Source organism: Salvelinus alpinus, chromosome 24 (genome assembly GCF_045679555.1).
Source record: "Salvelinus alpinus chromosome 24, SLU_Salpinus.1, whole genome shotgun sequence".
NCBI classification, from domain to species: domain Eukaryota; kingdom Metazoa; phylum Chordata; class Actinopteri; order Salmoniformes; family Salmonidae; genus Salvelinus; species Salvelinus alpinus.
This window is the reverse complement of record NC_092109.1, coordinates 48,539,445-48,552,782: the sequence shown is the minus strand read 5'-3', so window position 1 is coordinate 48,552,782 and position 13,338 is coordinate 48,539,445. Positions and strand designations below refer to the sequence as shown.

At 43.0% G+C, this 13,338-nt stretch overlaps 1 protein-coding gene across 1 annotated transcript in view; it reads left to right on the top strand.

Moving 5' to 3' along the window:
• The window catches only part of LOC139551922 (V-set and immunoglobulin domain-containing protein 10-like 2), a 138,516-nt gene that overhangs the window by 1,396 nt on the left and 123,782 nt on the right, over positions 1-13,338 (top strand). The window contains exon 2 of the mRNA XM_071363259.1: positions 723-896. Within this exon, the coding sequence (XP_071219360.1) occupies positions 723-896 (174 nt within the window). The remainder of the gene's footprint in view (positions 1-722; positions 897-13,338) is intronic.

Below are 13,338 nucleotides of genomic sequence, written 5' to 3'. Positions count from 1 at the left end.
CCTACCTACCTACATACCTACCTAACTGTCTGTGTATCTACCTGACTGTCAATACCTAGCTGTGTGTTTGCCTGACTGACTGTCTCTATCTCTCTCTCTATCCATTTCTATCTCTCTATCTCTCTCTATACATTTCTATCTCTCTCTCTATCCATTTCTATCTCTCTATCTCTCTCTATACATTTCTATCTCTCTCTCTATCCATTTCTATCTATCTCCCCTATTTGTGTCTTTGATATTACGGTTTGGAGTTTATAAATGTTTGGCAGATAGATCTCCATCACATCTAGAGATTAAAGCTAATTGAAGTGACTAGAGAGAGAGCATTCTGTGGTTATGTTGTCTTTGGGTTATCCATGGTAACAGTTGGATACTATAAAATCCATTCCTTTAGAGTGGAGGCCTACCTGGACTATTCATTTATCTGTGTGTGACCTCCTTTAGACAGTGTTCAGCTGAAACCCATCCTGTAACTCTACCCTGTAACCCTGACAACACAGCTCACACTGCACCGTGTCTAAAATATCCAATCTCCAATGTGTGTGTGTGTGTGTGTGTGTGTGTGTGTGTGTGTGTGTGTGTGTGTGTGTGTGTGTGTGTGTGTGTGTGTGTGTGTGTGTGTGTGTGTGTGTGTGTGTGTGTGTGTGTGTGTGTGTGTGTGTGTGTGTGTGTGTGTGTGTGTGTGTGTGTGTGTGTGTGTGTGTGTGTGTGTGTGTGTGCAGGTGTGGAGATCATAGATCCAGGCCAGGTGGTGTATGTGAACTCAGGTCTGGATGGAGTGGTGGGTAAAGCCGTGATCCTGGAGTGTGGATCAACCAGACCTGATGTTTACATCTGGGGGTTCACACAACCTGGAACCGACGCCATCAAAGCTGTGGTCTACGACTTTGGAAAAGGTCCCACTTTATTCATCTCTTTATTTATATTATTTATCTTATTCATTTCTTTATATATTTATCATTTATTTTTCTACTTATATTATTAATACTATTCATCTCTTTATTTATTTATCATTTATCTCTTTATTTATATTATTTATCTTATTCATCTCTTTATTTATTTATAATTTATCTCTTTATTTATATTATTCATCTCTTAATTTATTTATCATTTGTCTCTTTATTTTATTATTTATCTTATTCATCTATGTATTTATATTATTTATACTATTAATCTCTTTATTTATCTTATTCATCTATGTATTTATATTATTTATACTATTAATCTCTTTATTTATCTTATTCATCTCTTTATGTTCATTTTTTATTTCACCTTTATTTAACCAGGTAGGCTAGTTGAGAACAAGTTCTCATTTACAACTGCGACCTGGCCAAGATAAAGCAAAGCAGTGCGACACAAACAACAACACAGAGTTACACATGGAATAAACAAGCGTACAGTCAATAACACAATAGAAAAAAAGAAAGTCTATATACAGTGTGTGCAAATCGCGTGAGGAGGTAGGCAATAAATAGGCCATTGTAGAAAAGTAATTACAATTTAGCAGATTAACACTGAGGTCTTATATTATTTATCTTATTCACCTACTTATTTATATTATTTATCTCTTTATTTATATTATATATCTTATTTATCTCTTCATTTATATTATTTATCTTATTCACCTAATTTATATTATTAATCTCTTCATTTATATTATTTATCTTATTTATATCTTCATTTATATTATTTATCTTATTCACTTCCTTATTTATATTATTAATCTCTTTATTTATATTATTTATCTTATTCACCTCCTTATTTATATTATTAATCTCTTTATTTATATTATTAATCTCTTTATTTATATTATTTATCTCTTTATTTATATTATCTATCTCTTCATTTATATTATTTATCTTAATAAGCTCTTTATTTATATCATTTTTCTTATTCATCTCTTTATTTATCTGATATTAAATCCACTTAACACAACTTCATAGTTCAGCTCTGATATTAAATTCACAAAGCCGCAGGGCCAGACAGTTTACCAGGATGTGTACTCATAACATGGACAGACCAACTGGCAAGTGTCTTCCCTGACATTTTCAACCTCTCCCTGACCAAGTCTGTAATACCTACATATTTCAAACAGACCACCAAAGTCCCTGTGCGCAAGAAAGTGAAGGTAACCTGCCAAAATGATTACCGCACTGTAGCACTCACGTCAGTAGCCATGAAGTGCTTTGAAAGGCTGATCAAGGCTCACATCAACACCATCATGCCGGAAAACCTAGACCCACTTCAATTCGTATGTTCTCCCAACAGATCAACAGATGAAGCAATCTCAATCGCACTCCACACTGCCCTTTCCCACCTGGACAAAAGGATCACCTATAAAAGGATCACCTCAGCGTTCAACACCATAGTGTCCACAAAGCTCATCACTAAGCTAAGGACTGTGGGACTAAACACCTCCCTATGCAAATGGATCCTGGACCTCCTGATGGGTCGTCCCCAGGTGGTAAGGGTAGGCAACAACACATCTGCCACGCTGATCCTCAACACTGGGGCCCCTCAGGGGTGTGTACTTAGTCCCCTCTTGTACTCCCTGTTCACCCACAACTGCGTAGCCAGGCACGACTCCAACACCATCATTAAGTTTGCTGACGACACAACAGTGGTAGGCCTGATCCCTGACAACGATGAGACAGCATATAGGGAGGTCAGAGACCTGGCAGTGTGGTTCCAGGACAAACAACATCTCCCTCAATGTGAGCAAGACAAAGTAGCTGATCGTGGACTATAGGAATAGGAGGGCCGCACAGGCCCCCATTAACATTGACGGGGCTGAAGTGGAGCCGGTCGAGAGTTTCAAGTTCCTTGGTGTCCACATCACAAACAAACTAGAATGGTCCAATCCCACCAAGACATTTGTGAAGAGGGCACGACAACACCTTTTCCCCTTCAGGAGACTGAAAAGAAATGGCATGGCTCCCCAGATCCGCAAAAAGTTATCCAGCTGCTCCATCGAGAGCATCCTGACCGGTTGCATCACTGCCTGTATGGCAACTCCTCGGCATTTGACCATAAGGCGCTACAGAGGGTACTGCTAACGGCCCAGTACATCACTGGGGCCAAGCTTCCTGACATCCAGGACCTACAGTGGGGAGAACAAGTATTTGATACACTGCCGATTTTGCAGGTTTTCCTACTTACAAAGCATGTAGAGGTCTGTAATTTTTATCATAGGTACACTTCAACTATGAGAGACGGAATCTAAAACAAAAATCCAGAAAATCACATTGTATGATTTTTAAGTAATTAATTTGCATTTTATTGCATGACATAAGTATTTGATCACCTACCAACCAGTAAGAATTCCGGCTCTCACAGACCTGTTAGTTTTTCTTTAAGAAGCCCTCCTGTTCTCCACTCATTACCTGTATTAACTGCACCTGTTTGAACTCGTTACCTGTATAAAAGACACCTGTCCACAACCTCAATCAAACAGACTCCAACCTCTCCACAATGGCCAAGACCAGAGAGCTGTGTAAGGATATCAGGGTTAAATTGTAGACCTGCACAAGGCTGGGATGGGCTACAGGACAATAGGCAAGCAGCTTGGTGAGAAGGCAACAACTGTTGGCGCAATTATTAGAAAATGGAAGAAGTTCAAGATGATGGTCAATCACCCTCGGTCTGGGGCTCCATGCAAGATCTCACCTCGTGGGGCATCAATGATCATGAGGAAGGTGAGGGATCAGCCAGAACTACACGGCAGGACCTGGTCAATGACCTGAAGAGAGCTGGGACCACAGTCTCAAAGAAAACCATTAGTAACACACTACGCCGTCATGGATTAAAATCCTGCAGCGCACGCAAGGTCCCCCTGCTCAAGCCAGCGCATGTCCAGGCCCGTCTGAAGTTTGCCAATGACCATCTGGATGATCCAGAGGAGGAATGGGAGAAGGTCATGTGGTCTGTTGAGACAAAAATTGAGCTTTTTGGTCTAAACTCCACTCGCCGTGTTTGGAGGAAGAAGAAGGATGAGTACAACCCCAAGATCACCATCCCAACCGTGAAGCATGGAGGTGGAAACATCATTCTTTGGGGATGCTTTTCTGTAAAGGGGACAGGACGACTGCACCGTATTGAGGGGAGGATGGATGGGGCCATGTATCGCGAGATCTTGGCCAACAACCTCCTTCCCTCAGTAAGAGCATTGAAGATGGGTCGTGGCTGGGTCTTCCAGCATGACAACGACCCGAAACACACAGCCAGGGCAACTAAGGAGTGGCTCCATAAGAAGCATCTCAAGGTCCTGGAGTGGCCTAGCCAGTCTCCAGACCTGAACCCAATAGAAAATCTTTGGAGGGAGCTGAAAGTCCGTATTGCCCAGCGACAGCCCCGAAACCTGAAGGATCTGGAGAAGGTCTGTATGGAGGAGTGGGCCAAAATCCCTGCTGCAGTGTGTGCAAACCTGGTCAAGAACTACAGGAAACGTATGATCTCTGTAATTGCAAACAAAGGTTTCTGTACCAAATATTAAGTTCTGCTTTTCTGATGTATCAAATACTTATGTCATGCAATAAAATGCAAATTAATTACTTAAAAATCATACAATGTGATTTTCTGGATTTTTGTTTTAGATTCCGTCTCTCACAGTTGAAGTGTACCTATGATAAAAATGACAGACCTCTACATGCTTTGTAAGTAGGAAAACCTGCAAAATCGGCAGTGTATCAAATACTTGTTCTCCCCACTGTATATAATAAGCGGTGTCAGAGGAAGGCATAGACTGTTCTCTATCTGCTACCACATGGCAAGCGGTGACGGAGCGCCAAGTCTAGGACCAAAAGGCTCCTTAACAGCTTCTACACCCAAGTCATAAGACCGCTGAACAATTAATCAAATGGCTACACCGGATTGTTTATATTGTTCCCCCCCCCCCACTTTGTTTTTACACTACTGCTACTCGCTGTTTACCCCCGGTATATAGCCTTCTTATTGTTCTATAATTGTTTTGTGTTACTTTTTGATTTGATTCGATTTTTTTACTAAAGTTTATTTACTAAATATTTTCCTAACTTTATTTCTGGAACTGCATTGTTGGTTAAAACGTTGTAAGGGAGCATTTCACGGTAAGGTCTACATCTGTTGTATTCAGCGCATGTGACAAAAAACATTTGATTTGATTTTGAATGAGATTTTAATCGAGCACTTTTGGTCATGGAGTGTACCTCATACCCCTGCACGTTGACTAGGTAGTGGTACATCCTGTATATAGCCATGTTATTACCTGGTACCCCTGCACATTGACTCAGTACTGGTACTTCCTGTATAAAGCCATGTTATTACCTGGTACCCCTGCACATTGACTCAGTACTTCCTGTATATAACCATGTAATTACCTGGTACCCCTGCACATTGACTTAGAACTTCCTGTATATAACCATGTAATTACCTGGTACCCCTGCACATTGACTCAGTACTTCCTCTATATAGCATCTTTATTGTTTTTATTGTGTTATTATTTCCTTTTTATTTTGCAGATATTTGTCTTACTTTTTAACAGTCAACACCTTTTGTATTTTGCGCATGTGACAAATAAAATGTGATCCTCATGCATGCATTGCAGCTTGCATTAGCCTCTCCACTGAGCACAACATCACTGTCTGTCTCACTAGCCTGCTTTCTGTAAAGCAAAGTTTTTAGGAGAACTAAGCAACATATATTTTGATACTACTAAAGTAGGCTCTGTTTAACGTTAACTTCTTACTTCATCCTTCTAGCTGGTTAAATAATACTAGCCAGAGGCCTTCAACGTTACTGCAATAGAAGTCTCTCCCGGCAGCTAGCCACCTGACTGACTGACATATGTATGAGAGACAATGTTAATATTTTTAAAAAATTCATCAGTTGTGCACTCATTCTTAGAGAATAATTTTTTGTTTGTTTCGAGGATGTCTGTAGACGTGGAAGGAGTCACAAGACGGTTTTAAATTTGCCTGTTGAGGTAGTTCGTTTCACGTCTCAGGCCCTCGTGGAGTTAGCCGTTTGAGAGAGTGGTGAATATGCTGCGGTGAATAATCCGGGAGGCAAATCCAGGGGATGCAGGCGAACATAATGAACAAACCACTGTTCATGATTCCACTCGTTCGTAAAGAAGCAAACACCATTAGAAATCAAGAATATAAGCGTTCTGAGCTTTGATCAACGCTGGGAGGAATAATTAGATGTTGACATGTAATTGATTTTCTTTATTGTGTACAAAATATAATTTTGTATTGTTATATATATTTTTCAAATTATAATTACAGAGGTCCGGACCTCGGTGTCTTCATAGTTATTGCCATTGACATGAGTTTTCTGATTTGGAAATGTGCACATTTTTATTCACAGGTGTTGGCTTGATTGTAGGACATTATTGTGGTATTTATTATAATCCTCAATGTCTCATCTTTCAAAATACACGGAACAAAAAAGTGTTGGTCCCATGTGTCATGAGCTGAAATAAAAGATCCCAGAAATGTTCCACAGAAAGCTTCTCTCAAACATTGTGCACAAATTTTTTACATCCTTATTAGTGAGCATTTTTCATTTCCTAAAATAATCCACCTGACAGGTGTGACATATCAAAAAGCTGATTAACTTCTCTGCGCTACGGATACCGAATACGGGTTCACTTTCCTAAACAACCGCTGAATTGCAGGGCGCCAAATTCAAAAATATTACAAAAAATATTTATAATCATGCAATCACAAGTGAAACACACAGAAAAAAAAGCCATTTGGGTTGCGCGTTATGATGAGGAAACTACTCGTTCCGGTCCTGAAAGGAAGATGAACATTTCCAAACGTATCAGATTCCAAAATATTACTCTAAATATTTATCATGCAATCACAAGTGAAATATACCAAAACACAGCTTAGCTTGTTGTTAATCCACCTATCGTGTCAGATTTTGAAAATATATTTTACAGCGAAAGAAATCCAAGCTTTTGTGAGTGTAGCTTTCAATCCTACATCAGCTAGCCCCAAATTAGCATGGTCACGAAAGTCAGAAAAGCAATCAAATTAATCGCTTACCTTAGATAATCTTCGGACGTTTCCACTCACGAGACTCCCAGTTACACAACAAATCTTCTTTTTGTTCGATAAATATTACTTTTATCACAAAAAAACGCCATTTGGGTTGCGCATTATTTTGAGAAAACAAAAGCCGAGTTCCGTTCGACAAATTCCAAAAAGTATCCGAAATGGTCGTAGAAACATTTCAAATGTATTTTATAACCAATACTCAGGTTGTCTTTAACAAACATAATCGATAATATTTCAACCGGAGCATAACCTATTCATTAAGAGACAAAAGGAAAATGGTGAGCTCCTCCCGCGCACGCAGGAAATATTCAGAGGACACCTGACCTCTTTTGAAACATCTCGCTCATTTTTCAAAATAAAAGCCTGAAACTATGTCTAAAGCCTGGTCACAGCCTGAGGAAGCCATTGGAAAAGGAATCCGGTTGATACCACTTTAAATGGAGGTTAGACGGAGCAGGAAACACAGATTTAAAAAAAAGAATATCACTTCCGGGTTACTTTTTCTCAGGTTTTTGCTTGCAGAATAAGTATTATTTTTATCACAGACAATATTTTGACAGTTTTGGAAACTTTGGAGTGTTTTCTATCCTAATCTGTAAATTATATGCATATTCTATGATCTGGGCCAGAGAAAATGTCAGTTAACGTTGGGCACGTTATTTAAAAAATATAAAAAATTCATCAATGCCCGCTACAATAGGGCTGTTATTGCATCAATGCCTGCTACAATAGGGCTGTTACTGCACCAATGCCCACTACAATAGGGGCTGTTACTGCATCAATGCCAGCTACAATAGGGCTGTTACTGCATCAATGCCCACTACAATAGGGGCTGTTACTGCATCAATGCCCACTACAATAGGGTCTGTTACTGCACCAATGCCCACTACAATAGGGCTGTTACTGCATCAATGCCCACTACAATAGGGGCTGTTACTGCATCAATGCCAGCAACAATAGGGCTGTTACTGCATCAATGCCCACTACAATAGGGGCTGTTACTGCATCAATGCCCACTACAATAGGGGCTGTTACTGCACCAATGCCCACTACAATAGGGGCTGTTACTGCACCAATGCCCACTACAATAGGGGCTGTTACTGCACCAATGCCCACTACAATAGGGCTGTTACTGCACCAATGCCCACTACAATAGGGGCTGTTACTCCATCAATGCCCACTACAATAGGGCTGTTACTGCATCAATGCCAGCTACAATAGGGCTGTTACTGCACCAATGCCCACTACAATAGGGGCTGTTACTGCATCAATGCCCACTACAATAGAGCCGTTACTGCATCAATGCCCAGTACAATAGGGGCTGTTACTGCATCAATGCCCACTACAATAGGGGCCGTTACTGCATCAATGCCCACTACAATAGGGGCTGTTACTGCATCAATGCCCACTACAATAGGGGCCGTTACTGCATCAATGCCCACTACAATAGGGGCTGTTACTGCATCAATGCCCACTACAATAGGGGCTGTTACTGCATCAATGCCCGCTACAATAGGGCTGTTACTGCATCAATGCCCACTACAATAGGGGCTGTTACTGCATCAATGCCCACTACAATAGAGGCTGTTACTGCATCAATGCCTGCTACAATAGGGGCTGTTACTCCATCAATGCCCACTACAATAGGGGCTGTTACTGCATCAATGCCCACTACAATAGAGGCTGTTACTGCATCAATGCCCACTACAATAGGGGCTGTTACTGTATCAATGCCCACTACAATAGGGCTGTTACTGCATCAATGCCCACTACAATAGGGGCTGTTACTGTATCAATGCCCACTACAGTAGGGGCTGTTACTGCATCAATGCCCGCCACAATAGGGCTGTTACTGCATCAATGCCCACTACAATAGGGGCTGTTACTGCATCAATGCCCACTACAATAGGGGCTGTTACTGCATCAATGCCCACTACAATAGAGGCTGTTACTGCATCAATGCCTGCTACAATAGGGGCTGTTACTCCATCAATGCCCACTACAATAGGGGCTGTTACTGCATCAATGCCCACTACAATAGAGGCTGTTACTGCATCAATGCCCACTACAATAGGGGCTGTTACTGTATCAATGCCCACTACAATAGGGCTGTTACTGTATCAATGCCCACTACAATAGGGGCTGTTACTGTATCAATGCCCACTACAGTAGGGGCTGTTACTGCATCAATGCCCGCCACAATAGGGCTGTTACTGCATCAATGCCCACTACAATAGGGGCTGTTACTGCATCAATGCCCACTACAATAGGGGCTGTTACTGCATCAATGCCCGCTACAATAGGGCTGTTACTGCATTATTGCCCACTACAATAGGGTCTGTTACTGAATCAATGCCCACTACAATAGGGGCTGTTACTGCATCAATACCCACTACAATAGGGGCTGTTACTGCATCAATGCCCGCGACAATAGGGCTGTTACTGCATCAATGCCCACTACAATAGGGGCTGTTACTCCATCAAAGCCCACTACAATAGGGGCTGTTACTGCATCAATGCCCGCTACAATAGGGCTGTTACTGCATCAACGCCCACTACAATAGGGGCTGTTACTGCATCAACGCCCACTACAATAGGGGCTGTTACTGCATCAACGCCCACTACAATAGGGCTGTGACTGCATCAATGCCCGCTACAATAGGGCTGTTACTGCATCAATGCCCACTACAATAGGGGCTGTTACTGCATCAATGCCCACTACAATAGGGCTGTTACTGCATCAACGCCCACTACAATAGGGGCTGTTACTGCATCAACGCCCACTACAATAGGGGCTGTTACTGCATCAACGCCCACTACAATAGGGCTGTTACTGCATCAATGCCCGCTACAATAGGGCTGTTACTGCATCAATGCCCACTACAATAGAGCCGTTACTGCATCAATGCCCAGTACAATAGGGGCTGTTACTGCATCAATGCCCACTACAATAGGGGCCGTTACTGCATCAATGCCCACTACAATAGGGGCTGTTACTGCATCAATGCCCACTACAATAGGGGCCGTTACTGCATCAATGCCCACTACAATAGGGGCTGTTACTGCATCAATGCCCACTACAATAGGGGCTGTTACTGCATCAATGCCCGCTACAATAGGGGCTGTTACTGCATCAATGCCCATTACAATAGGGGCTGTTACTGCATCAATGCCCACTACAATAGAGGCTGTTACTGCATCAATGCCTGCTACAATAGGGGCTGTTACTGCATCAATGCCCACTACAATAGGGCTGTTACTGTATCAATGCCCACTACAATAGGGGCTGTTACTGTATCAATGCCCACTACAGTAGGGGCTGTTACTGCATCAATGCCCGCCACAATAGGGCTGTTACTGCATCAATGCCCACTACAATAGGGGCTGTTACTGCATCAATGCCCACTACAATAGGGGCTGTTACTGCATCAATGCCCGCTACAATAGGGTTGTTACTGCATTATTGCCCACTACAATAGGGTCTGTTACTGCATCAACGCCCACTACAATAGGGGCTGTTACTGCATCAATGCCCGCTACAATAGGGCTGTTACTGCATCAATACCCACTACAATAGGGGCTGTTACTGCATCAATGCCCGCTACAATAGGGGCTGTTACTCCATCAATGCCCACTACAATAGGGGCTGTTACTGCATCAATGCCCGCTACAATAGGGCTGTTACTGCATCAACGCCCACTACAATAGGGGCTGTTACTGCATCAACGCCCACTACAATAGGGGCTGTTACTGCATCAACACCCACTACAATAGGGCTGTTACTGCATCAATGCCCGCTACAATAGGGCTGTTACTGCATCAATGCCCACTACAATAGGGGCTGTTACTGCATCAATGCCCACTACAATAGGGCTGTTACTGCATCAACGCCCACTACAATAGGGGCTGTTACTGCATCAACGCCCACTACAATAGGGGCTGTTACTGCATCAACGCCCACTACAATAGGGCTGTTACTGCATCAATGCCCGCTACAATAGGGCTGTTACTGCATCAATGCCCACTACAATAGGGGCTGTTACTGCATCAATGCCCACTACAATAGGGGCTGTTACTGCATCAATGCCCACTACAATAAGGCTGTTACTGCATCAATGCCCACTACAATAGGTGCTGTTACTGTATCAAGTCCCACTACAATAGGGCTGTTACTGCATCAATGCCCACTACAATAAGGCTGTTACTGTATCAAGTCCCACTACAATAGAGGCTGTTACTGCATCAATGCCCACTACAATAGGTGCTGTTACTGTATCAAGTCCCACTACAATAGAGGCTGTTACTGCATCAATGCCCACTACAATAGGTGCTGTTACTGTATCAAGTCCCACTACAATAGGGCTGTTACTGCATCAACGCCCACTACAATAGGGCTGTTACTGCATCAATGCCCGCTACAATAAGGCTGTTACTGCATCAATGCCCACTACAATAGGGGCTGTTACTGTATCAAGTCCCACTACAATAGGGGCTGTTACTGCATCAATGCCCACTACAATAGGGCTGTTACTGCATCAATGCCCACTACAATAGGGCCGTTACTGCATCAATGCCCACTACAATAGGGCTGTTACTGCATCAATGCCCACTACAATAGGGGCTGTTACTGCATCAATGCCCACTACAATAGGGGCTGTTACTGCATCAATGCCCACTACAATAGGGGCTGTTACTGCATCAATGCCCACTACAATAGGGGCCGTTACTGCATCAATGCCCACTACAATAGGGCTGTTACTGCATCAATGCCCACTACAATAGGGGCCGTTACTGCATCAATGCCCACTACAATAGGACTGTTACTGCATCAATGCCCACTACAATAGGGCTGTTACTGCATCAATGCCCACTACAATAGGGCTGTTACTGCAGCAATGCCCGCTACAATAGGGGCTGTTACTGCATCAATGCCCACTACAATAGAGGCTGTTACTGCATCAATGCCCACTACAATAGGGGCTGTTACTGCATCAATGCCCACTACAATAGGGGCTGTTAGTGTATCAATGCCCGCTACAATAGAGGCTGTTACTGCATCAATGCCCACTACAATAGGGGCTGTTACTGTATCAATGCCCACTACAATAGGGCTGTTACTGCATCAATGCCCGCTACAATAGGGGCTGTTACTGCATCAATGCCCACTACAATAGAGGCTGTTACTGCATCAATGCCTGCTACAATAGAGGCTGTTACTGCATCAATGCCTGCTACAATAGGGGCTGTTACTGCATCAATGCCTGCTACAATAGGGGCTGTTACTGCATCAATGCCCACTACAATAGGGGCTGTTACTGCATCAATGCCCACTACAATAAGGCTGTTACTGCATCAATGCCCACTACAATAGGTGCTGTTACTGTATCAAGTCCCACTACAATAGGGCTGTTACTGCATCAATGCCCACTACAATAAGGCTGTTACTGTATCAAATCCCACTACAATAGAGGCTGTTACTGCATCAATGCCCACTACAATAGGTGCTGTTACTGTATCAAGTCCCACTACAATAGAGGCTGTTACTGCATCAATGCCCACTACAATAGGTGCTGTTACTGTATCAAGTCCCACTACAATAGGGCTGTTACTGCATCAACGCCCACTACAATAGGGCTGTTACTGCATCAATGCCCGCTACAATAAGGCTGTTACTGCATCAATGCCCACTAAAATAGGGGCTGTTACTGTATCAAGTCCCACTACAATAGGGGCTGTTACTGCATCAATGCCCACTACAATAGGGCTGTTACTGCATCAATGCCCACTACAATAGGGCCGTTACTGCATCTATGCCCACTACAATAGGGGCCGTTACTGCATCAATGCCCACTACAATAGGGCTGTTACTGCATCAATGCCCACTACAATAGGGGCCGTTACTGCATCAATGCCCACTACAATAGGGGCCGTTACTGCATCAATGCCCACTACAATAGGACTGTTACTGCATCAATGCCCACTACAATAGGGCTGTTACTGCATCAATGCCCACTACAATAGGGCTGTTACTGCAGCAATGCCCGCTACAATAGGGGCTGTTACTGCATCAATGCCCACTACAATAGAGGCTGTTACTGCATCAATGCCCACTACAATAGGGGCTGTTACTGCATCAATGCCCACTACAATAGGGGCTGTTAGTGTATCAATGCCCGCTACAATAGAGGCTGTTACTGCATCAATGCCCACTACAATAGGGGCTGTTACTGTATCAATGCCCACTACAATAGGGCTGTTACTGCATCAATGCCCGCTACAATAGGGGCTGTTACTG